Raw genomic sequence first — 26,838 nt, 5'->3', positions numbered from 1 at the left:
GCTCAGGGAGCCGCTATTGAGCTTGGAGAACGCGAGCGGTCAGGCATGCTCAATCCAGCCTAGAGCAGCCGAACACAAGCCAGAGGCGATGGAAAGGTGAGCAGTTGTTGGAGAGGGGCGTCCGCTGCGATAAGGTTATTCGGAAGCAGGTGTGCAGAGAGCTTAAAAGAAAAGAGAGCGAGCGAACGAGCGATCGCCGGATAGGGGCTGGGGCTTGAGCCATGAACAATATATCTAAAAGGTTGCATTTACTCTGGTTATTTTTTTTCCTGTGGCTTCTGCTGTCTTGTCTGCAAGGAGATGGGACCCTGCAAAGGGGTGAATTCAGGACACCAGTTTGCTCTTGGAGAAGGGCGTGGAGGTTTTGCTAGTCCGAGTTGCAGCTGTCCCAGAGTTGAAAGTCACCTGCAATATGAAGACATATACCCATTTCACGCTGTTACCTTAACACGGGTAACGTGTGAAGTCCTTGAGAACAAATTGATTGTTGTATTTATTATTACTATTTGTGACCTGCTCTTAATTTTAACAACTTCTAAAGATCCTTAAGTTCTCGTAGGAAGTCTTCTGAATGTGGTTATTCTCCTAGACCTTGTGGGTAAGGTTTGATGTGCAGATTGTCTGGATGTTTAGGCTCTTTAAAAAAAAATGTTTTTCTATTTTTTAGAGTCACTCTGACATTGGGTGGCTTGTAAATCTAATAAATAAATAAATATAAACATATTCTAAAGCATATGTATGCAGAAATTGATTTATTTAATAGGGTTTTCCCCAATATGTCCCAATAATTTGGCATGTATTGCATATTATATAACTGCAATGTATATGATATACTTTGCATGCATAAAATCTCAGGTTGCACCCCTGGCATCTTTAGATAGGGCTGAGAGAACATCAAACATGGTATTCCAGATATGTTGAGCCTTTTGTTAATGGCCAGGTTCTTGACTGATTCTCAAAACATTAAGTAGGATAATATCTAGTTGCTGCTTGAATGGGAGACAATAAAGAAACATTAGGCTTGGAAATTTGAAAACATCCTAGAAAAATTTCATAGCAGACTAGGTCAATCATGCTACAAAAAATGTATGAATCACCAGGATTTTAACTCAGAAGCGACTTTGGGTTGACATGCTGAGCTATCAATGTTCTGAATTTGGCATGAAGCAGTTTCCTGCGTCAAATATAAAATATCCTCCTTTATTGATGGCTGTCTATTGTAAAATGTCTTGAAACTTTTAGATTTAGTGATATGTCAAATTTTAAAATATTAGTACAACTGTTTCCCTAATATCTATTTTCTTTTAGATTATTACAAAGTGGCTCAGTAACTTTAATGGAATGCTAATAAATAAAATTAAGCTATAAAGCAGCAATTTTTACTTGGAGAGAAGACTCTCTGAATGTGATGTAGCTTTTTTCAAAGAAACATGCCTTTCAGTTGTAATGGAAAATTTATGTCATCCTATACTGACCTAAGTGACAAATTTGCTCTTTGAGATGATTGAGGCTTATGGCTTGAAGATGAGAAGAAAATAGGAATACAGGTAGTTCTCAAGTTATGACTACAATTAAGCTCAAAATTTCTGTTGTTAAAACATCGGTCAAGTGAGCTTTCCCCCTTTTAATGACTTTTCTTGACACAGTTATTAAGTTAATCACTTCAGGTGATAAGTTAGTAACACAGTTGTTAAGTCACTCTCGCTTAACATTGACTTTGCTGATCAGAAGGTTGCAAAAGGGGATCAAATAACCCGGGACACTGCAACCATCTTAAAAATGAGTCAGTTGTCAAGTGTCTTGAGTGTTGATCATGTGACCATGGGAATGCTGCAATAGTCATAAGTGTGAAAAATGGCCATAAATCATTTTTTCAGTACTGTTGGAGCTTTGAAGTCACTAAATGAACTGTTGTAAGTTGAGGACTACCTGTATGTGGGAAAGATTAGGCATATAACAAGAACTTGAACTATTTCTTCTCTGACAGCTTCAAAACATCAGTCTCTTATCATAACATCCTTGGAGTGAAGAGCTTTATGTAACTAAATGGCCTCGTAATTATGAGGCAGGATAATCAGTGTGGTAACACTCTCAGACTAGTAGCATTATGCTTCTCCCAAACCATTACTGAAAAAAAATGCTTGCAGGTAGAGATTCAAAGGCATAAATATATTAAAATATGTATTTTTAAAAAGAAAACAAGAAGCTAGTGATTGTCAACAATAAGACTCAGACCATATTTACTTAAGATTCAAGGTTTAATTTGACATTCCTTTTTCTGACCCATGTTGTAAGGGTGAAGTGATTGAAAGCGTGCTTCCACTTATATATTAGGATGGTCACCTATGGTATTTGCTTTGTAAAAGCCATGAAGAAAATACAAATGTTGCTTATTTTGACATTGTGCCCTCTTGTAAGAATAAAGACTCACAAAATGTGGTTTTGTGGCAACTTTCTATTATCTTAATTAATGATGGGGCAAATGAGGCAAGTGATAATGCAACTCCTCTTTTCCAGTATATCATTAATTGGTGTACTGCCGACAGCAAATGCAGAAGAAAATATAATGATGGTTTCACCTCCCTTTGAATTGCGCCTGGTGCATCTGGATCTCAAGGGGGCTCCACCCAGAGTCTCATACCTGGCAGAGGTAACACAGTCTTTATATGTATAATTGAGGAACTGATTTCTAGCTCCACCCAGCTCAAAAAAGTAGTCTTCAATCTATAAATTGTATAATTGCCAAGGAGAGTTCAATAGGAATCTGGTGGCAGATAAGTGTAATCAATCAGTCAACCAATTACAGTAACATTCCTAGATTTATTTTGTATAGAGTAGCTGCAGTGTTACTACAATTCAGTTAACTATGTAATTAAAAAGGACAATGCCCTGGAAAATAATACTTTAGAAATAATGGCTTCTAAATCAGCTATAACTGGCTTTGAAATGTGACATTAGGAAGAACTCAAGAGTTGTGCTGGATTAGGATACCCGTCTTTCTAATACCACACTAAATAAGTAAATGTCTCTGGCAGCATTTCGCACCTATTTTCCCCAGCGATTTATTGTCTCAAGTGCAGTAATCCTTGAGTTATGATCATAATGGGACCTGCCCATCATGTTGTAATTCACGATGGTTGTAACTTGAGTCAACCATGTGACTAAGCAGATTTTTATAACTTTTTCTGCTGTGGTCACTAAGTGAATGCTACAGTCATTAAGCAAATCAATAGTTTGCTATGGTTGTGTCTTTGCCAAAAATCTGAAATAAATGCCAGTTTTTGACAAAATATGTAATAAAACATGGTCAAATGACTAGATGAGATTGCAAATGGCCATAAATGCATTCCAGTTGCTGAGCTCTTGAAGTCTGGTGAAGTAATACAGTGGGATGACCGTCAGAACTGGGTATCTGGTTTATAAATAATCTCCAGAGAGATCTGTCTCTTTTAACAGTCACTAAGCAAATGGTTATAAATGAAGGACTACCTGTATTATGTAACCATCATGACTATTAGCCATTATCTTCTGTGAATTTATCTAATCCCTCCCACCTTAGGATCATGTTTTCCAACCATCATCTTTCCATTGCATCCATTAAATGTTGTATGTGTTGTTCCTATTAGTTGTCCTGAATCTCCCACATTCACTTGAAATGTATGAACCTGGCTTCTAGCATTTTGCGAGAAGAAAGCTGCTTCTTCCTCATTTTTGTGCTGTACGCATAAGGTTTATAGTTTCTCAATAAGAAAGGAAAATGCCAAGGTAGATTCTGCTCTTTGCTTGCTTTATTTTTTTAAACAGGGCAGAAACAAGGGAGCTAAAACATGCTATCTCCCAAGATCAAAGCCTAGGGATCAATATATCTGGGAGGCATTTTCTAAGGCCATTGTTTTCTTATAAAATTAAATGTAGCAATTCACCACTGACTAGAGATTTGAGATGTTTTATGTAACCAACAGATCTTCCCATTGCTCCATGAGCTGGGTGCAAATGGTATTCTCCTTGAATATGAGGATATGTACCCTTATGATGGAGAACTGAAGCCACTCCGATCAAATGATGCATACAGGTATGTTAGCCAGCCGGTCGTCTCAGAAGAGCCAACATTTAGATATAGTCTCTGGTTCTCTTGCTTCACTGAAATCTGAGTTTTATAGAGCTGTACGTAAATTTACTACTGAGGGACAAACTCTTTATTTTTTGAATAGCCCTGAAAAACAATTCCATTTAGTTCTAATTTCTTTTATTTGCTGTGTACTGGATAGTGGTTTAAACTCTAGAGCAAATCGCGCTTAGGCAGCGCATGACACATCCGGTCCACGGCTGGGAGTTTGACAGCCCTGATCTAGAGTATCTAATATTTAGTTTAAATTTGTTGCAGGTATGGACACGTAATGTAGATGTAATCTGTCCACTATGCAAAGGAAACACATCCATGTAAGATGGAATTCTAAACAAAATAAACCTGGCATCAAAGGTATAATTTATTAATAAATGTTTTTCCTTCTAGTCCCGCTGAGGTTAAAGAGATTTTAAAGCTGGCAAAGTCGCATGATTTAGAGGTTATCCCCTTAATACAGACGTTTGGACATATGGAGGTAAGTGCCAGCTCCTAGTTAGGGATGTTTCACCACTGTTTGTTTTATTTTTTGTAATTCTGAGTTGTTTGGTTGATATATTTATCTATACAGACTTGCATTTGTAGCTATGCAATCTTCTGGATTACTCTACTATATTTGCTTTGGTTTATGGATTACTACCTCTGGTTCTTGCTTCTCCTGCAGTTTGTTTTGAAGCACAAAGAATTCTGTCACCTCCGAGAAGTGGCAATGTTCCCCAACACAGTGAACCCCCATAAAGAGGATTCCTTGAAATTGGTTATTGCAATGATACAGCAAGTAATGGCACTGCATGACGATCTCCGTTGGTTTCACATTGGCTGTGATGAGGTAATGCTTGGAAACATGAACCTGAATTTGATCAGGGAAGACAGGGCCATTTAGCAGTGGTCATAACCGTCTGGCACTTTATTATGTTTCCTTGTAGGATTTTTGTTGTTGTTAAATTATTTATTTGTTAAATTTATTTGTTGTCAGTCTCGCCCTGGGGCTACTCGAGGCTGTTTTAATGTTTCTCTTCATGCCATCTTTCATGGGATCATTCTGATCAGCTTTTGTTATGCATCAAAACTTACACTTTTATATCTTTTATTTTAGCCACTTGCCATTTATTTTTCTGTTATTTTGATTGTACCCTGGTGTAAGGAAAATAAAGAAACCTCCTTGCAAGACAAGGGTGAAAACACAAAAAACATATATTTCAGCTAGCTGCTTTCCTGAAACAAATTATCTGTGTTTCAGTTGTTTTGGTCTACACAAAACACAAAAGCTGTTTTGTTCCAGATACTGACTGTTTTTCTGAGCACAAGTGGGGGTGGGGTGAGTGGAAAAGTGCAATAGCAACAGCTCAGGGAAAGCATAGGCTGGTGGAATAGGCCAAATTAGGACATTGGCAGCAGAGGTGGCTGAGAGGAAAAATGAAAGGGTAGACAGTGCAAAGATGGACAAACAGGTCATCACAAAGTCCATGCAGAGAGATGAGACAGCATACTAACATTTTTCTAGTCACCCTGTAAAACAACATAATTCCACAACATAATTCAGTCAATACCGAGAGTAATTTCATGGTATATTTCCACCAAAAAGTGGCTGATGTAAAATTGATGGGCAGAGCTTTGGAAGATGATGGTTTGTTTCATATTTGGAAGAAAATGTATTTTCCATTGTGTTCATACCTATCTTAGATTAATAATAACAATTTTGCCTATCCATCCTTGTTACTATCCTGCAATTGTCTGATATTATGAGATATTTTCTTACAAACAACACAGAATAAGTTAACTTTACTACTTCATAAACATTGGGATACAATTAATAATGCCTGCAGGATTTTGTCAGATTTCTCAGTGAGGGAAATCACAGATCTCTAAGCACTTAAAAGTTGAACCTGTTTCCTCACTGTGACATGGCTAAAGATTCCCAGATGCAGTTTTGTTAAATTAGAATCTTTATTTCTGACAAGAATGAAGCCACACAGAGTGGTTGATTGCCTGCTGTTAGTGCAAAACAGTACACTAATGGTATGAGATGTGTGTTAAAACCAGATTTCTTTTGATTTCTTCCTTGTCTGCATCAATTTTCCAGATTTAGAATTTTGGGTTTTGCCGTTTTTCGCATTTATTACTCTATTTTAACATGATTTTACAGAAGGAATAGCTGTAATAAATGAAATTTTCCCTTCTTTATTTTCATGGTAAAGATAATCATTCTGAATGTGAAAAGCAGCTCCTTGATCATTTGGGAAAGCCTGTTTCCAAATGACATAGCAATATAAAAGGTACCCTAAAGGAAAAATATCATTGAAGAAAAACATTGACTCTATATCTTCAGGTGTATTACCTTGGTGAAGGGGAAGAATCCAAGGAATGGCTGCAGCAAGAAGAAAATACTATTGAAAAGTTGTGCCTAGACCACATGAAAGCAGTGGCCAGTCACATAGTCTCAGCCCATCCCACTGTGAAACCAATTGTATGGGATGACATGCTGAGGAGAATGAGTAAAGAAACTCTGAGAGGTAGGTAGTCAGTTCAGAATTCCAGCTGCAGTTTTGGAATATTGGAGCAAACTCAATGATTTCTGAGAAGTCACTTTTCATCAGTCACATTTGCACTAAATAATAAGCCATTAGGCTTGCTTAATGTGAAAGTCCCTGCTGACAAGAGCCTATCTACCAGATCTCCTACCCGTATTTGCTTGGGGTCCCTCACACACACTATCTACTTTTGAAATTATCTGTATGAAATAGTGATAAATAAATTATGAATAGTGTCTACAGCTAAATTGAGCAGGAAGGAACATGCACCCTACATTTGGGTAAGATCAGCTGTTTAGAAACCTACATACTATGTGGACATTTGGTAATTGTGTTGCTTGAAAACAAGAGCCAGTGGACACACAAATATCAACCATTCTTTTGCACAATATTCAAATATTCTTTTGTGCACTGTATTGGGAATATAAACATTATATATAATCCCATAATCTCTCAAGTAGTTTGAGGTACTTTTGCAGAAGAAAGACCAATTACAACTATAAAGAAAATTTTCCTTTCTTTTCATGGTGGAGATAGTTATTCTAAATGTATAATGAAGCTCTTTGACCATTTGGAAAAGCCTTTTGCATTTTTCATAAAAATGCAATGTTCAATAACTATGTCTACCAACATTTTTGTTATCTGAACATCATAAAAAGTAAGCACTTAAACCTAGTAATTTTTAAAAAAAGATGGATAAAGTCAGATTGCTAAACTGTTTGAAGTGTGGTGTTTTTGGGAACACTAAAGACCCATACACAGAAAATACACAGTTAAGGCATTTAAACCTATAATTATTATAATTAGCACTGACAAGAATGTCTATTGTGAACAGGAAAACAGTTTGAAAATAAAAATCCCAAAACTATATAAACGCTGCTGCTTCAAATAATAGGAAATTATTTCAAAATATAGAAATGCCTTAATGAAATGAATTGGAAAAACACTAAATATACTGTTGAATTATAGGTAAATAAAATTTTGATTTGATACAGAACTGAGAGGTTGCCAGGTATCTTCTTCAGTCTTGCCCTCACAAACCATTTTTGGGGTTGGGATCAAGAATTTGATGTATACCTCCACATTTTCCATAATTATCCAGAACTGGTTTAAAATTAAAATAATTTGAAACAGTTAGAAAGGAAACACATTGTTAAATCACCACATCTTTTACTATTTCATGAGTGAATGCTAAAATAACTTGTTTTGCTAAAATCACATTATTTCTGGCTTCATTAATCCATTCTCAGAGAGGCAGGAACTTTCTTTTTAGAATCTTAGCCACTGTTCTCTAAATTACAGAAAGAAGAATTGTTTGTACAAAACTGAGAACAAACATCACAAAAGTTTGATCTTCACAATCATTTACGTTTCTGCTTCTTTCCAGATTCTGGGCTAGCACAAATGATAGAGCTGATGATTTGGGATTATTCTCCTGATCTTGATGTGGAGAGTAAAGGTTTGTACTTGAAAAATGGTAAAATACACTGTCCTGATGATCAGAGTAAATACAGCTTCCCAAAGCCCTGCATTCAGCAGATAGTATGTTATGCTAAAATTGGGATTAAATCTCCATTTAGGGAGGAAGGTCATTGGATGTTGCCAGAATATGCTTGTTTAGCAACAGTCCCCTTTTGCTTGAGTTTTTAACAATAACCAGCAATGGCCTGATAGGGTACGGAGGCACTAAACATGAATGGAAAAAGCTTATTTTCTCTTTATACCCTTTGTGCTTCTGACTCACACAGAAACATACACACAGTCTAGAATTAAATCAAGGTGGAAGCAGCAGAAATATTGCTACAGAAACAACTCATTTGCTGGTGTTTCTGGCCTTTTTGCTATATTATCCAGGCGGTGAGAAAAAATGGAAAAAACAGAAGGAATAGAACTGGGAAATGAAAATATAGTGAAAGCATTAGCAAAGGATGATGGTTACAAGTACCTAGGCATATTGGAAGCAGATAACATCTTGAATGGAAAAGTCAAAGAGTCAATGTAAAAGGAATACATCAGGAGGGTCCGCAAAATATTAAAATCAAAGCTGAATGCTGGAAACATAATTAAAGCCATTAATACATGAGCAATTCCAGTGATACACTACTCAGCTGGAATCATCAACTGGACTCTGGCTGAACTGGAAAACCTGAACCGGAAAACACGCAAACTTTTGAATATGTACCACGCTTTACATCCACGAAGTGACATTGACAGGTTGTACCTGCCAAGAAAAATAGGGGGCAGGGGTCTATTGCAAATCCATCACACTGTAGAAGAAGAAAAATGAAGTTTGAATGATTATGTGAACCAAAGTACAGAAAAATTGCTGCAGGCTGTGAAAATGGAGAACAGCATAAAAACAACAGAAACAAAGGAAAAACAGCTGGATGACAGATTAAATTGATGGAAAACCAAAGCTTTGCATGGACAGCGCTTGAAAAACATTGAAGGAAAATGTGGTGACAACTTGACATGGACATGGCTTAAGATGGGAACCATCAAGAAAGAAAGGGAAAGTTTAATACTGGCTGCTCAAGAAGCACTACAAACTAATGCCATGAAAGCAAAGATACAAAAATCCACCGACAACCCAAACTGCCGACTTTGCAATAACAAAGTCAAAACTGTTTCACATTTAATATGTGAATGCAGCAAAATCGCACAAACTGATTACAAAGCTAGACATGACCGAGTTGTTAAATTAATCCACTGGTCATTATGTAAAAAATATGATTTACCTGTATCCAGAAAGTCATGGGAACATGAAGTGGAAAAAATTATTGAAAATGAGAAGGTAAAGATCTTGTGGGACTTTAGAATACAAACGGATCGTCATTTGGAGCACAAGACGCCAGATATCACGGTTGTAGAGGGCCAAAGTGTACAGTTTATTGAAATCGCTGTTCCTGGAGATGCCAGAGTTGAAGAAAAAGAACAGAAAAAAAAATGAAATATCGCGACCTGGCCATCGAAACTACACAGCTATGGATGAAGCATGTAACAGTGATACCCATTGTCATCAGGGCACTTGGCACCATGTCCAAGAATTTTACAAGATGCATCAACAAATTGCAGCTTCCTGCAATAACACCAGCGGAACTGCAAAAAACTGCGCTACTCGAAATATTTTATATTTTAAGAAGGTACTTGGTTGATACCTAGGAAGCTGGCAACAAACCGTATCAACCTTTAGCACCAGTCACTGGTATTTGTAATGCATTTTTGAATGTTCAGTTGGCTGAGTTTCATGTTTAATGAATGAAGTATATAATAATAATACTGCCGACTTTGCAACAACAAAGTTGAAACTGTTTCATATTTAATATGTGAATGCAGCAAAATTGCACAAACCGATTACAAAGCTACACATGACCGAGTTGCTAAATTAATCCACTGGTCATTATGTAAAAAATCTAGATATAGAAAATCTGTATCTAGAAAGTCATGGGAATATAAAGTGGAAAAAGTTATTGAAAATGAGACGGTGAAGATCTTATGGGACTTTCGAATACAGACGGATTATCATTTGGAACACAACATGCCAGGTATCACAGTTGTCGAAAACCAAAACGTACAATTTATTGAAGTCGCAATACCAGGAGATGCCAGAGTTGAAAAAAAAAAGAACTGGAAAAAATCACGAAATATCACAACCTGGCCATCGAAACCACGTGATTATGGATGAAACATGTAACAGTGATACTCATTGTCACTGGGGCACTTGGCACCATGTCCAAGAATTTTACAAGATACATCCACAAATTGCAGCTTCCTCCAATAACACCAGCGGAACTGCAAAAAACTGCGCTACTTGGAACATTGTATATTTTAAGGTACTGGGTTGATACCTAGGATACTGGCAGCAACCCATATCAACCATTAGCACAAGTCAATGGTATTTGTGATGCATTTTTGAATGTTCAGTTGACCGAGTTTCATCTTTAATGAATAAAGTATATAATAATAATAAGCAGCAGCAGCAGTAGTGCTTGGAGGTATGATTTGAAAACGGTTAATATTAGGCAAATTCAGATCCTACATTTTAACTGAGTTTATCAGCTCTGTGGACAGAGCCAGAGAATCACTAGCTTGTAATGCTTTATTACTAATCTGAATTTAGGTTTGTACTTATTACAAATCAGTTGTAAGAACAGGGCCTTAACATCCCAAATTTTTCATAAATTTTTCCCATAAATTTTCCCTTGTCTTTTAATAATTCATGCAACCTGTATCATTGCTGTCTCTTTTTTTATGCAGCCAATCTCATTGAAAAGTACCAAAGGTGTAACTTCTCAAAATTCTGGTTTGCTAGTGCCTTTAAAGGAGCCACTGGAGTAAACCAGTGCTTGACACTCATTGGACACCATCTTAAAAACCAGGAGCAATGGCTGAAAGTGGCTAAGAGCTGTCCTGCTGGTATCATAAGAGGAATCACTCTGACTGGCTGGCAAAGGTAACTACATCAGAAGTGGTATTCAGCCAGTTCTGGAGAACTGGTAGTGGAAATTTTGAGTAATTCGGAGAACTGGCAAATAGGCTGGCCCCGTGCCCGCTGCCTCCCAGCATCCTAGCTGATCTTTTATTGCCCTTGACAGGAGAACGGAGCTGGAAAGCAGGTTAGTGGGGTGGGGAGGGAATGGGGATTTTGCAGTATCCTTCCCCTGCCATGCCCATCAAGCCACACTCACCAAGCCAAACCACACCCACTGAACTGGTAGTAAAAAAAAATGAATCCCACCACTGAACTACATGGTATACAGATTAATAGATATTATAGCATTATTAGTATATTGAAAATTGGCACTCTTAAAATTGGTTTGGCAATCTGAGGGGCTACTGCTATACTGCCTCACTAGGCCTACATTTTCTTCTTTAGGTATGATCACTTCTCCGTTTTGTGTGAACTTCTGCCTGTGGGAATTCCATCCTTAGCCATATGTCTCCAAGCATTAAAGAATGGTACAGTATGGTTCTTTCTTCAGTCACTTAAACACATGCTTAGGATCTATCAGCTCTTTGAGGTCATCCAAATAGGAACTCACAACCATGAGTACTAACACTAACTTTGTTGTAACATTAGAGTAACAGAATTTTGCAAGTCTAATAACACTTCTCTCCTTTCCGCCTTTATTTTCAAGAGAACTAGGAAGAGTCCTTTCTGAGATAGTTTCTTCACCTCTATTCCTGTGTTCCTCCTGTTTCCAAAGTTATTCTCGCAGCCATTTAAACAGCATCACAGTAAAAACGTATTTTTTTAATTTCATTTATTACAAGTTTAATGAAGTATACACTTAAAACTAAAAAAATATGCCAACAAATTATAAAAAATACAAAAGTAATCAAAAGTAAAAACACAATAAACAACAAAAACCATGAACAATCTAGGGATACTTTGTGTATCAAGTTTTAAACAATGTATCAACATTTCAAATAAAGAAAACTTGTAAAGTGTGTTCAAATCTGTGTCAAAGAAAACATTTTTACTAGTAGAATGCCTTATATATTACACATCTTGACTCCAGTCCTTACTATTACTTTTCTAATATCTCAAAATAATCCTTTTAACAATTCCTCATGCCTAAGAAATTAACAAATTTCTTAAAAACAGTAAATTTCCACATTTTTGGAATGATATATGTATTAAAATATTGTTCCCAAAAGTTACAATAACTTACTAGATTAAACCATAACATTTCAAGGAAACTGGGATTACTAATACTAAAAATTGTGCATTCCTTTGAAATACCTTTTTCACTTCTAATTTAACCCATACTTTGTAACTTATAATAGGCAGCTGTGTTCTTTCACTGCATTTAAGTACTTTATTTGGCTAATTGTTGTATGAACATGTGAGATAACAGACAGGAACTTGGGATAGTGATAAAATGGTTTGTAACTCCAGGGAAATACTGCTCTTAAATATTTGAGCTCTGTCTTAGATATTCCCTATATCGCAGTGATGACTAACCTTTTTCGGATGGCATGCCAAAAGCGGGGCATGCACGGGCATGTCCACACCCATAATTCTATGCACGCAACCCCCGCCCCCCTGCGTTTGGCCCACAATGGATCCATTTTTCACCCTCCCCAGGCTCCAGTGGTTTTCTAGGAGCCTGGGGAGGGTGAAAACACCCCCCAGGCCTTCAGGCGGCTTCCCTGAAGGCTCCAGACGGCGAAAAACAGCCAAAAAAGAAAGCCAAAGTCTGCTGGCCAGCGCACCACATGTGGCATGCAGCTGACAGGGCAACACCTCACGTGCCCTGACAAATGGCTTTGCTTGCCACCTCTGGCACTTGTGCCATAGGTTTATTTATTTATTAAATATATTTATATGCCGCCCAATCCCAAAGGACTCCGTGCGGCTTACAAAAAATATAAGGAAAAAAAAACACATAACGATAAAAGAAAACAATTTAAAAACAACAAACACCCTCATGCATTCATTCTAGTCGGGGCTGGACCTCAACAGTGAGGTCAACAAGGTTCACCTTAATAGCTATATAGCATCAAATAGAAAAGATTATCAAATAATTTTAAGCTAGTTACATATTTATTTAGAACTTCAGAGACAGATCTAATCTGAAGGAGATTACAGATCCCAAATGTTCAAGTGTTTATAGGATCAACATCTTTTCAGCAATATGAGAGGGATGGGCAAGATGTATCCAGAGAACTGATACAGTCACATGTCCAACTGAGGAACATCTGAACAGGACCTTTACTACAATTATCACCATGAAATGTGGTAGCAGGAGCATGTCTGAACACTAATGAGACATTTTGGCATTCCTCAATTTTCTATTATCATAGTAATAAATTACTGTACAAAATAATTACCCAATTTTCTTTCCTTTTCCAAATTGTATGCTTAAAAAAAGCTCTTCTTTGGATCTTTAAGGTGGCTATTCAGAAAAAGTGAGAGAAGATGTAGAAAAATTACTGGGGCTCTCCCATTTGGAAATAAACAGCTTCATGAGGTAAAAGTCCCAAGTTTTTCATTATTACTGAATTATTATTACAAATTAAATCTACTCTTACTCTTCAAAATAAGGATTTGAGAGCGGAACATTCTAGAAAACTATGACACTTTGGCCTTAAAATTGTGCCAAAATCCCCTCACTGTGGCATTTCAGGAACAGTTTGGCTCTTTCTGAAAGTAATCCTCCAAAAGGAGAAGTGGTTTGAGATATCACAATTAATAAAATTGTTGAACCACACCCAAAATGGCATGGCTTGAGGGAGAGATGTTCCAGATTTCTCTGAAACATTCCATTATCAAGTTAATGAGTTTTGCACATCCTTTCTCCTAAATTAGAAGTAAGCAAATCTGCATAATGCACTTTTTAAATTACATGGAATTGATTTCCAAGGATAATAGCATCTTGAAGGAATAGTGAGGCCACTGAAAAAGGAGATATAGAACTGCAAGTTGACATCCTTATCTTAAATATTTAGCAATACAATCAAGATTAATTAAATTAGAGGTAATCCTTGGGTTATGTTAATTTGTTCAGCGACCATTCAAAGATATAACAGTGCTGAATGAATGGTACTGACCATGGGTCCTTGTAAATTTTGTCCATTACAGCATTCCCATGGTCATTTGATTGTGATCTGGACACTCAGCAACTGGCTCGAATTTCCAACCATTGCTGTACCCATGGTCATGTGATTACAATTTGGGACCTTTCCTGCTGACTTTCCATATCAGTGAGGAAGCCAGCAGGAAAACAAAGATATGTCTTCCATTTTGAAAGATTTGATAAAATCTGTTCATTGTCATTGGATAGAAAACTGCCATCCATTTCTGCTTTAACAATTCATTTAGCACTTATTCATTCTTCCTCTTAGGATATACTAATGACAGCTTATTAGCAGAGAGATAAGCAAATAGGGTAAGGACATCTGTGCCAAGTGAGATTTTTGCTACTGAAGTTCTTAATTGTGAGGACGTCAACAACTATACATTTTTTCCATCTATAAAGATTGATTTTTCTACTGATTAGAGAAGACCAAGATTTATCCTCTTCCCTTATTTAATACGTATCTGAATAGGGCTCAGGCATCATCTCAAAAGATAATGTAAGATGATGTAAATGTATTATTAGGAAGCTCATTCTTTCTTAATATTTTATTAATATATTTTTTTTTAAATCCTTTTAAAAAGACTGCCCGGAGTAATTCACAATCAAATGAACAATATAATATCTAGTCACTTATAATGAATAAAATGTTTTTTTCTAGCCACTTATGAAAGCTGATACAGATTCTCTTTTTGAACAGTGGTATCACAGGGACTTTCCCAGGAAATGAAATTCTCTCATTTGTAACTCAAATTGCGTTTTACCTCAAATCCTCAATAGATGAACTTTTGGAAAACAACAGGTTAGAAATTGTGTCGTTGTCTGTACCATCCCCCTCCCCAAAAGTTGATTCTTATATATAATTGAATTTGTATCTATATAAAATTACAGTATCATTTTGTTATGTATTAAATCACCCAATAAATACATCATGGTTAATGGCATTTAAACAGTATCAATATTGTGTTGAATGGTCCTGAATAAATAAATGCCTTCTACATTTTTAATAGAATAAATGGACATGTGATGTCTCTCAATTCATTGTTTTTGTTCATTCATATCAGTCTGAATTTTTAGATATGTTACAGGTTGGTTTAGTCCCTACCACAGAAAAAGAAAGAAGATCCATCCCATAATGATTCATCACTTTCAGCCAGATGCCGTAAGGTAATTCAAGATCTGTGATCTCATGCAAAGCCTGCATTTTTAAAACTAGTTTGGGACAGACTGATGGCTATAAGTTTACACTCTTGTCCAAACCCACCAATACAGACAATCCCATGCTGAGACCTAAGTGAGGTTCTTTATAGATTCAATCAGGTTTAGACCGATAGTTAATGGAACTTATATTATTAATCATAACAAATATATCTCATTGATTTCAGTGCATCAGCTCAAATATAGTTATGTATGTTATTGTAAATTTTGGTCGGCTGACACAGTCTATAATTTAATCAAATTCAGAAATAGCAAAATATTTCCCTTATTACCTTATTAATAAAAGTAAATTATTTGATTCACTTGTATGTGGTTGTATGTGTATATATCAAATAAATAACACACCTAAAGGGAGAGAGATGAATAAAAACAAATATATTTATCCCCTATTTTGAACTTCCTCGAACTATAGGACTGTTGGAAATCATGAATTATTTGTGGAAATTTAAATTTCCAACTTAAAAGGCTTAAAAAAAGAATGCTGACAAAGTGCTGGTCCTTCATGGGACGTGAAAGGTGAATTTAGCTAGGCAGAAATGTTAATATCTAGACATAAAAGAATTAGCAGAAAGCTGAGATATAACTAAAAATATGGAATGGGACTGGATATTAGATGTCAGAAAATGATAAAAGTAATTGAATTGCGGAGAAAGAAACACGCATAGGATCTGAAGAAAGAAATAGAGGAGTTGATGGCAAGAGGAACTGATGTAATTATTACTTAATACAATATGATATTGGCTATATAATAGTATACATGTCATTATATGTTATGAAAATGGAAAATAAAAAGTTCTTGTACAAAAAAAAAAGAACAACAAAATAATAAAAGAAAAAAAAAAGAAACAGCCAAATCGCTTCAGATCTCAGAATCTTGAATACACAGGAGAGAAAGTAGAATTATAAAAGCATTAGAAACACAAACAACTTCAGAGATGGGAAACATGGTGAAATAGATTGTATTTAATCAGATCGCTGGGCCTTCAAGGCAGTATTATCTATATTGACTGCAGTAACTCTCAGCAGGCTCTTTAGAACCAGGTAGAGAGAAATTGAGATCAGCAAATCTTGCACAGTACAAAGGAGAACAAGGCTGCATAATTGAAGCAATAGAGTTGACAAGAAGGAAGCTTAAATAAGGGAACACATTGAATTGAAAAGTAATGTGAAAAGTAATGTTTTATGTCCTATTCAATGCTGACTATCAACTAGAGAATGAAAACTTCTGCCACATTATACTCCCCTTATTTCTTGCATCTTCTATTATGTACATATTCTTTGTAGCACAAGGTATTTTATTCAACATATGGCATCACTTTTTTTGCTAGGCTTCTGACCAAATGGACTGTTCTAACAGAGGAATTGCAAACAGCCATGAAAAAGATTTTCTACACCACTGCTATAGAAGAATGGATAGAAGAAAATGTCGAACCAAGCCTTCAAAGACTTCAAGGAACAGTAGATGATCTGAACTGTGCAGTACAGGAACTGTCTTAGCATTTTGATATATGACTTTGCTAATTGGAAACTCAACTTTCAGTTAGAATCAAGCAAATAAATAATAGGGTATGTCCAGATGAATTTTAATACGTTTGGCATTATAATGAAAGTCTGGGGTTATAAGAGAGATGAGTCTTCTTTTTATCATGCTTTAAATTTAAAATTAAATTTAAAAATCATGCAGACACTTTAAGTAAATATGCTTAGAATACTTCCCCTGAAGTGTGAGAAAAGTTAAGTATAAATTTTTTCTCTCTTAAATACTACAATGGTTAGGAATCTTCTAACTAAACAGTGGTGGGACATTCAGGATATAGCAAACGAACTATCTTCATGCAACCAAAAATTTTAAGGAATTCATAAAAAACAAGTGAGGATTAGCATACAGACAACTTAAAAATGGACATTTACAAATTAACAGAGAACTTTACATGGGATTGTAATGTGAGAAAGAGAGCACACAAGAGTATAATCTCTTCCATTTAACTAAGCCTGTTTATACTGCAAGTAATCTTGCATCTATTACAGTTTCTTGAAGCTGTGCATTTGAACATTTAGTGATTTCAGCTACTAAGGCACCAACTGTTCCTCTGCCAGATATTCAATGCAGAAAAAAATATACAATTTTGTTATAGCCACTCTTTACTTTTAACTTCAAACAGGCACCTTTCCATTTTAAGTATTAAGGTTCATCCAGGCAAGAACTTTAATTACCGTATTTTCACGACTATAAGCTGCACTAAAAATCCTAAAATTTGATCCAAAACTGGCAGTGCGGCTTATAACCCGGTGCGCTTTATATGTGGAAAAAGATCTCCCAGCTGCTTTCGGGGCTTCCTGGAGCGCCAAGAACCTTCGCGCTCTTCTCCGCTCCTCGCGACTGCAATAGATGTCCAGAAGCTAATGGGGCTAATGGGGATTGGATTTCCAGCTCGATAGCCCCTGCCGCTCCTGGACGTCTATTGCAGTTGTGAGGAGCCGAGGAGAGTGTGGAGAAGGGCGCGAAGGTTCTTGGCGCTCCAGGAAGCCCCGAAAGCAGCTGGGAGAGGCGCGCGGTTTGGTTTCTCCTCCCTGGACGTCGCAGCAGCAGCCCCAAGCACACCGATCTCTGTGTTTTTCACATCGGGGCATGCTCTTGCAGCACACCCCAATGCGAAAAACACTGAGATCGGTGAGTTTGGGGCTGCTGCTGCGACATCCAGGGAGGAGAAACCAAACTGTGCGCCTCTCCCAGCTGCTTTCGGGGCTTCCTGGAGCACCAAGAACCTTCGCGCCCTTCTCCACACACTCCTCGGCTCCTCACAACTGCAATAGACGTCCAGAAGCGGCAGGGGCTATCGAGCTGGAAATCCAATCACCATTAGCCCCAAAAGCCGCTTCTGGACGTCTATTGCAGTTGTGAGGAGCCGAGGAGAGTGTGGAGAAGGGCGCGAAGGTTCTTGGCGCTCCAGGAAGCCCCGAAAGCAGCTGGGAGAGGCGCGCGGTTTGGTTTCTCCTCCCTGGATGTCGCAGCAGCAGCCCCAAACTCACCGATCTCAGTGTTTTTCGCATCGGGGTGTGCTGCAAGAGCACGCCCCGATGCGAAAAACACAGAGATCGGTGCGCTTGGGGCTGCTGCTGCGACGTCCAGGGAGAAACCAAACCGCGCGCCTCTCCCAGCTGCTTTCGGGGCTTCCTGGAGCGCCAAGAACCTTCGCGCTCTTCTCCGCTCCTCGCGACTGCAACAGATGTCCAGAAGCGTCGGGAAACGTGCGGCTTATAACCCGGTGCGCTTTATATGTGGAAAAAGTTTGAAAAATTAACGTTAATTGATACTGCGGCTTATAATGCGGTGCGGCTTTTGGTCGTGAAAATACGGTAAATAGTATTTTCCAATAAATCAAACTGCCTTGTAAGATTAGTTTACAACGCAAATGTTTATAAATAAATGTTGAAGTTAAGACTTTTTTTTCAGAACTATATAAAAGAGCGCCTGTCTTATCCTAGTCAGAGATACAATCACATTTCCAAGATGTCAGATTGCTTCCAAAAGAATATCTTAATATTGACCCCAAATAACCATCTGTAATCAGTTCTGAGATGAGCAATGAGCATTCAGTTCCATGAACCAGAACAGGTGACAGCCTCATGCCTAAATTTCCTTATGCAGCTCAGGTTCTCTCACCATCTCAAAGACACGTTTGTGTTACATTCAATTTGATATCAAACCATTTCTTATTTTAATGTTCTAATTATAATCTTGCTTAGATGGATATTTCTTCTACTGTATCAATTTCAGTGAATTATGAAATATTGTCCAGTTTTTAAAAATGCACACATTTGTAGACACAGCTCTATTGCTTAATTGTGCAAGAAAAAAACTTTTAATTTCTAATGCCATAGCCAGGAAACAAGTATTTATAGAATGGAGTTTATAACTTTTCCTAAACCATTGTTATTTTTTTAAAAGCAAGAAGTTGTTTTACAAAGGAAGCATTAAAATGTGTTACTATAGTATTTGAATATCTGACAAGGAATATTAATACTCAGTATGAAACAGTGCAATAATTTTTAAATTGTACAACTGAAAAACCACTTTATAAAGCACATTCACTTTCCAATAAACATCTTAACACTTTTCAAATAACCTGACATATCTGAACAAAAATGTCTTTTTGACAATTATTGTTCAACAAGGTTCTACTCAGAAATTGACTAGAGGAAGAACTGTCAAGACAATCAATATATTTTTAGAATTTCTAGAATGTGGGGTATTTACTTTTCATATGTGGAAACCAATGACAGACCCTAAACCTTTTAAGTTTAATAAAATATACTGGATAATCCTTTTTGATATTAACTATTTCTTTTTCTTTCTTTCTTTTTTTTAAAAAAACCCCTCTAAACAGAAATATCTGACATATAGCATTTTTCCCATTTTTGAAATAAAAATCTATCATTTAATTATCTATTAGACTGGGTATTTCCTTTGAACTACAGTAAATTTAACACAGACATTATTGGTACTTGGCCCCAGTAGAAAGTTAAATATAATCACCATCAAACTAATATGAGAAAAATGGATATAATGTGAATCATGAATTGAAAACAAACCCGCAAGCATATGCACACACATAAGACTTTCATTGTGCTTATCAATTTTAAGGATGCAATATCAAATGTGGTTGCTGAGGAAAAGCTAACAGTAATTTAACGCAAACCATCAAGAAAAATATGCATTTTTTTGAAAAGTTGCATTCAAAACATTCAATTTCAGCTAACTTTTAGAATTTATTATAGTCACTGATTTACCATTACAGACTCATATCACCTCTGTGGGCTGTCATTAGAGAGCTAGCCTTTGGTTGGAATCCCATTTATGTCCTTTTCTAGATAGGAAGAACCTAACTACTGTTGATTACAGACTGGTAACTACAAGTTTACAGACTGCCAATTAACTACAAGCAGGAGTCCAGTTTTGTTTAAAACAACCTTGGATCAGGACAAATTTCACTTGTAATTACAGACCTCCTTAATTGCGAAAACCATTAGAAGAGGTTCTGCACTATGTAACATGTACTATAGCTTGTCAACTGGTAATCACTTGCAGATGGGTCTTCTCTGGAGTTGTTCCTGCTTTCCCTTTTGTTTAGAGGGGAAACATCCCAGCCTCAAATCTGGGTGTAGTGTCAAACTGGTTTGCTCTGTAGCAAAAGTTTTTATACTGCTCCTCCGGGGGAAGTGCAGTTGTTGACAAATAGCACGCTCTACATTTGAAGTCTATGGCCTCATGATACTCTTGCTGGAGGATTTTATTGAAATTTAAAAATATCACAAGGAGTGCAGAAGGAGAAATAGGCTCAAGACTTATCGGGAATTAGGTAATCATCTAAAGTATGCCCAAATGGTATTCCCACCGGAAAATCTTTCAGTTGAAAGATCCATAGGTCTAGACTCAAGAACAGGGATGTCAAATTTGCGATCCGCGGACCAGATGCGTCACATGCTGGCTCCACCCAGTTTAGCAAAAGGGGGGGGAAGTCCTGATACATCACGTGACGCCACCCTGATGACGTGAGTTTGGCACCCCTGCTCTAGAAAATATGGAAGAAACTCCTTTCTGATTGTTGCAAATCTGTATGCTTAACATTATACACAGGAAGTTAACAATTAAAAAATGTTTCTAGAACTTAATAATGTAACAGATTCAAGTTTTCTACCATTCAGAAAATTTTTGGTTTTTACGTATCAGAGTTCATGTAACTATTTGTCCTTTGCTTGATCTTCATCACTAACATCCGTTCCACTACTCGTTTCAAGGCCTTCGTCAATCTGAAACTCGTTCAGTTCAAGGAAACCAACAATGATTTTGGCCACAGCCTCAACATCACTGAGGAAGAAAAAAATAATAGGCAAGATTTAATGAATCCAACGCCTACTTGAGCTATTCATGAAAATATGAAACACTGTGCATCCATCTAGTAAAGGTAAAACATTTACTAAAACAGATAGCAAAATCTCTGGCCTTTATTGTTCCAATGTCTGCTTGAAAGAATATCATAGGTTTTAATGTTAACTTTTATTTTCAAACTGAATTAAATTTCAGTCTGATAACAAAATTATTTAAGCAAAATAAATTAATTGTATGGGGTTTCAGATGCCAATTCTCTTCCTGATATAAGTAAGAAGTATTATATTAATTTACCTGAAGCACTATGCCTTTTCTGCTAACCTACTGGTCTAATGGCTAACTGGCAGGAAATAAAATACATAGAATGTGTGGAAAAATTGTTAAAATACTTTCAGAAATGTGTAGTTTTATTTCTTCCAAATATGTTTTTAAAAAGTGCCTAAAAATCAGCTACATGTTCTATAGCAGACATAATTAAAAACCTAACCTCATTTTAATTGAAGAACTGAAAATGTTAATGACACATTTCTGACATCTACACCTAAAAATTTCAAAATAAAATACACTTCAATTCATTCTGTGGTGGTGCAGTGGTTTGAAAGCAATACTGCAGGCTCCTCCTCCTGACTGCCGGCTGCCTGCAATTTGGCAGTTCTTATCTCACCAGGCTCAAGGTTGACTCAGCCTTCCATCCTTCCCAGTAAAATGAGACCCAGATTGTTGGAGGCAATATGCTGACTTTGTAAACTGGTTAGAGAGGGCTATAAGAGCATTGTGAAGCGGTATATAAGTGCTATTGCTATTCTTCAATAGATTTCAGTCATGAAAATGCCATAACTTTAAATTAGCCATGGTGTCACAAACTCACTGCTCACTCCAGGAGTTCGATCCTGACCTGCTCAAGGTTGATTCAGTCTTCCATCCTTCCAACCCCTTAGAGAGGGCTGAAAAGCACTGGGAAGCAGGATATAAGTCTAAGTGCTATTGCTATTACTATAACTTTATAACTTTAACCGGAAAATGTACTAGTTAATGCACACTGAAGAATTTGAAAAGAACAATAGTAACAAAAGGACAATTGGGTTGTTGAAAATGGAATTGTCAATCTCAGATTAAATCATACCTCCTAACATTCCAATCAATGACAAAAGAGAAAGTTCATACATACCTTCTGTAGCCCATCACTGCATTCTGTGTGAGAGGGTGTGAAAACCCAGTGCCAAATCGCAGTACAACTAGGTACCCCTTCCCAAAGTAACGAACTTTCTCTTCTTCTACATTTACAGCCTGTATTTCATCCAACGGAACAACCACTATTTGCAAGGAGCAAACACTGAATTATTAGTAAAATCTTGTCAAGCAATACTACATACAATTCACGCACAAAAGTAGTAAAAACTATCTGGATCTCCGTGCACATCCTCAACTGCCTCCTATTTTAGGGCCATCAGAGCTAACAAGCACTGACCCTAGATAGGAGACTTTCTGAATTCTGTAGAAAATATCAGCATAAGCTCTCTTTTGCCTCCTGCAACTTAGGTTTTTCCTCCCAGGACTTTTGAATGACGATTTGTACATTTCAGGCCAGGGTAAGAAGGGAGCTCATTATTCGTGTAGTGAAAATCTTTTTAAACAACAGACTCCAAGAATCTCTCAAACCCTAACCATAAATTTAGTTTCTGTACTAAGGAGTGTGGTGGCTATGTGATTAGGATGCTGGATTGGAGGTTAGCAAGCCCACATTCACCAGAGTGCTGCTGGGTGAAAGGATGAGCTCCCATCATTCAGTCCAGTTCCTGCTGACCTAGCAGTTAAAAACATGCAATTACGAGTAGATAGATAAGTACCATTTTGGTGGGCACATTAATGGGAGTTGAAAGGCGCCTCTAACTGGGCATTTCCAGGCAATAGTGATGTTACCACCTAATCCTTTCAACCAGGAAGTGCCTTGGCGCTTTCAACATGAACACAAGCAAGTTTCTGTAGTTGCCCTTTTATAACAAAAAGATTACTAGCTTACAAACATGTCATTTTGATGTTAATATTTATTATTAGGGAAATATGAATGTATGTTTTTTTTAGAGATTTAAGACTTCTTGAGGATTTGCTAACAACTTTTCAAACAGTATAGAAGAATTGTCCATTTTCAACTATTACACAGGGAATTCTGTGTTTTAAAGATTTAAATATGTTTGCCTTCAAAATCCTCTGATAAATCAATATACACTATTGCATCATAAAATTGTACTGCTTTCTTATGCACAGATTAATGGAATATGAAGCAAATATGATCTTAGTAGCTGTAAGCAAACTCTTGGTGGAAAACAGAGGAGTTTACTTGTCCATTGTCCAACCATTCTGGTATTCTTGCAATCACAGCATAAAATAAAGATGGTTTCAAGTAGAGTTGAGCTAAGGGTGTTTACAAGGATAGCGCCTTCTTCTAGGATATTTCTTCTACATTCTGATCTAGCTGATTCCAGGGGATCCCCCTTGAAGTAATAACTTGATCTAATTCTCTTAAGTTTTTTTTTCAAAGTCAACCAATGTGGTCCAAATGCTGCCATATCATGTAAAGACAAAATGAATAGTAGTTGAAAAATTCTAACTCTGAAATCTCCACAACCATTGGAAACAAATAACCTACTAGTTATTATGAAGACAAAAATATTTAATCTCAAAACCAAAAACAACATTGAATAGAAATTTGTTGCAACATGGATTTGGCCTCTGCAGGATTCTGAAGAAATTGTCATTTTCTTCAGATTTTTACAGAGGCAAAACTTTAACCTGCCTAAGCAAACAAGTAAAGTATCACAGTTATGAACACAGCTAAATATATTTTACTACAATATGTACCTAAGTCAGGATGAAGTAAATATCTTACTTCTTTCTGTACAGCATGCACCATACTAGAGAAACACTTGTTGCTTTACCTTGTTCATGGCCAGCTCTGGAAAAGGTCAACACCTTTTTGTAAAGGCTGAATGACTTTAAGTAAACCTTTCCTGCATCTTTCTCAAATATAACTTCCTGTGTAAAATAAGTAAATAAATAATTCATCTTATGAAGCCATTTATTGGATGAGAGGAAAATAATCAGAGTTGTCAGACAAGTGTAAACATTCTTTTCTGTAACGATTAATGTCAATAATTAAAATAGTCTATATACAATGACTATTACTCCAAACCTCTGGATCATGTAAACAAATTTTGTCTCAGATTCTCCTTAAAACATAAAATCTACAGAATCTCATATTTCCCATTAAACTCTTTTTAATCTGTTTCAGAAAAAGCTCAAAGTCTGAATCTCAAACTGGATTGTTTGGAATGAGCTATTTCTTACTTGTTTTGACTCTGAAACAAGCCGTTATAATTTGTTGGATCACTTCCAGAGTAACTGAATGCCTTTTTCCAAACCAAAAGTGCTTTTTTGATCAGACAAGTTTGAGAACAATCTTATCTGGATTCAACACATTCCATTACTGAATGTTTTGTCTTTCCCCAATTTACTATCTGGCCAATGAAACTAACTTTTTTTGTAAGACTTTATAGTACTTACTTCCCACTCCTCCAGGTTTTGTGCAGCTACAAAGAGGCAGCCAACAAGATAAAAGAGTTTCCATCCCAGGCTTTCTTGAATAACAAAATAATATTTCAAATTGAAAACATTTCCAATTTACACTTTGTTCAAATTATTTGAAGGCATTAAAATGTGGCTGAAAATAAAAAATTAACAATCACATCAAAACTTAAAGTAGAACAAATAAGAGTACAGGCTAATTTAAGAACAGCTAGTGTTAAAATCAATTACAAATGCTTTCAGCATCTCACTAAATGTTAATGCAAAAATGATAGTAGTTGATACATTCCCACTGGTAATGTTTAAAACTGGCAATATAGAGAACTAAAAGAAAAAAATGGAGAAACTGTTGTGCAGAATCTATTGAAGCAAATACCATGAGCTGCTATGTATGAGAGAAGATGAAGGCAAAGACACCATCAACACTTGCTCTTACACTAACAAAAAATTGTCCATTTGCCTCCTACATTTTTATTTGAAAACTAATGCTTATAACCAGGCAGTGCCCGGGTATTTATTTATAGGGGGGAAATGTCCGAATCAAACATAATTTCTAATATTGGATTTTACCCCTTACCAGGGGGAGCCCCCTTGTGGAGTACTAGGAAGCCATTACCATGGCAACTCCACTGCCCTGTACAATAGAAGCCATTTTACAGCAGTACAGCAGAAGCCATTTTAAGACACAACAGGCTGTATTGTAACAGAACACACACATCTTGAAGGGTGTTAGGGGTGTCTTACCCCCACAGTATTTGTTTCCAGAGAGTAAGTCATCTGTGTACCAAGTTTGGTTAAAATTGCTCGAGGTGTTCCAGAGTTATGCAGAACACACACACAAACACAGCCATTTTTATGTATGTATGTATGTATGTATGTATGTATGTATGTATGCATGCATGCATGCATTTCTACATAATGGTATGGGGGCTGTTCATTGAATCAACATTTTTTAACATTTTCACACTTTCTCTTTTCCTTATGAGGTATCTAGGAAAAATGGAAATATATACACTAGAGTTCAGAACTGCAACTGATTCCTCTTGAGCCCACTAGATAAGGCACAGCACAAATCAGAACATAATTTAAAGAATGGCAGAGAGAAATGTGAGCATGTTTTTTTTTTAAAAAATATTAACAAATCGCTAAACTTTTCTAGTAAATTTACCTTCACTATAATAAGCAGCAGCTATGCCAATGGAGGAGATCCCTAAAGAGAAAAAGGAAAGGAATTAATTTGCAATTTAATTCTACTATTTAAATATCTGATGAAACTATATAAAAATACAAGTTTATGTTCACATTTAGAGACATTTTAAAGATTAACTTCCAAAGAATCTTTAAAAAAAATGATTCTAGCTATTTTTTGGAACTCAATACAATGGCTGCTATTTAGGTACTAAGATAAAAAAAAACACGCTGGAAATCTAAATTGTGTATCAGGTGCTTTAGAGCTAGTTAGGATAAAATATAACCATCGCTTTGAGAATTTGCCCACTTCCATCAATTTGATAATATATCTGATACATTCTAATATTTCAGAGACTAGTGAAATTTTTATTACATTTGTTCTAGAAGAAAAAGACATTAAAATTATCTCTCTGACCTTATTATTCTCCCACTATTTTCCCTGCTGAGCTAAGAGGATTTTGTAAAGGATTAATATATAATGAGAGTTAGAAATAGCATAGTGCCAACTATTGCATTATCTTGTTGACTTATACTGTAAAGACTTCCAGAATCAATTCAAATAACTGTTTGGAATAGTATAATGATTCTGTAGAAGTTGTATTAGAATAAGTGAGGGATACTTTCAATAAATACATCCCAGGTCAACGACTTGAAGTCAAAATTCTGATTACAATCAGCATGCAAAATCCATCCATATATTCCAATCCATCCATATATTCC

General features: G+C 36.4%; 2 protein-coding genes across 6 annotated transcripts in view; one reads left to right on the top strand and one right to left on the bottom strand.

Moving 5' to 3' along the window:
* The first annotated feature begins 4 nt into the window (after positions 1 to 4).
* On the top strand, positions 5 to 21,920 carry HEXD (hexosaminidase D). 3 transcript variants are annotated; one of them, XR_015695995.1, is made up of 14 exons: positions 5 to 96; positions 2,518 to 2,650; positions 3,963 to 4,072; positions 4,514 to 4,601; positions 4,788 to 4,952; positions 6,453 to 6,636; positions 8,042 to 8,113; positions 10,912 to 11,107; positions 11,531 to 11,613; positions 13,553 to 13,631; positions 14,938 to 15,039; positions 15,315 to 15,404; positions 16,784 to 17,021; positions 21,255 to 21,920. XR_015695995.1 is itself a non-coding variant. In XM_014057272.2 (13 exons), exons 1-13 carry the CDS (start codon positions 89 to 91, stop codon positions 16,950 to 16,952), a joined length of 1,479 nt encoding a protein of 492 aa, XP_013912747.1. In that variant the 5' UTR covers positions 5 to 88; the 3' UTR covers positions 16,953 to 17,662. The 3 variants fall into 3 exon arrangements, 2 of the variants coding, with proteins under 2 accessions (XP_013912747.1, XP_013912746.2); XM_014057272.2 differs by lacking the exon at positions 21,255 to 21,920 and having other exon boundaries at positions 16,784 to 17,662; XM_014057271.2 differs by lacking the exons at positions 5 to 96; positions 21,255 to 21,920 and having other exon boundaries at positions 1,656 to 2,650; positions 16,784 to 17,662.
* CYBC1 (cytochrome b-245 chaperone 1) overlaps positions 20,004 to 26,838 on the bottom strand; it is a 12,909-nt gene continuing 6,074 nt past the window's right edge. For all 3 annotated transcript variants that reach the window (XM_087709845.1, XM_014057275.2, XM_014057276.2), the window contains exons 3-7: positions 26,096 to 26,137; positions 24,907 to 24,980; positions 24,282 to 24,378; positions 22,514 to 22,658; positions 20,004 to 21,324 (exon numbers count right to left, since the gene is read on the bottom strand). In XM_087709845.1, coding sequence (XP_087565971.1) covers positions 21,198 to 21,324; positions 22,514 to 22,658; positions 24,282 to 24,378; positions 24,907 to 24,980; positions 26,096 to 26,137 — 485 coding nt within the window. In that variant the 3' untranslated portion in view covers positions 20,004 to 21,197. The remainder of the gene's footprint in view (positions 21,325 to 22,513; positions 22,659 to 24,281; positions 24,379 to 24,906; positions 24,981 to 26,095; positions 26,138 to 26,838) is intronic.

This window comes from Thamnophis sirtalis, unplaced genomic scaffold (assembly GCF_051295495.1).
Source record: "Thamnophis sirtalis isolate CommonGarterSnake01/CBP01778 unplaced genomic scaffold, rThaSir2_p1.2 scaffold_3, whole genome shotgun sequence".
Classification (NCBI taxonomy): Eukaryota; Metazoa; Chordata; class Lepidosauria; order Squamata; family Natricidae; genus Thamnophis; species Thamnophis sirtalis.
This window is presented reverse-complemented; position numbering and strand designations above follow the sequence as displayed.

Excerpts from the sequence above, each read along its gene's own strand:
- HEXD (XM_014057271.2), top strand. The coding sequence starts at position 2,471 with ATGATGGGGCAAATGAGGCAAGTGATAATGCAACTCCTCTTTTCCAGT. Across the intron at positions 4,602-4,787 it reads AGACGTTTGGACATATGGAG|TTTGTTTTGAAGCACAAAGA; the intron begins GTAAGTGCCAGC and ends CTTCTCCTGCAG. Across the intron at positions 6,637-8,041 it reads GAGTAAAGAAACTCTGAGAG|ATTCTGGGCTAGCACAAATG; the intron begins GTAGGTAGTCAG and ends GCTTCTTTCCAG.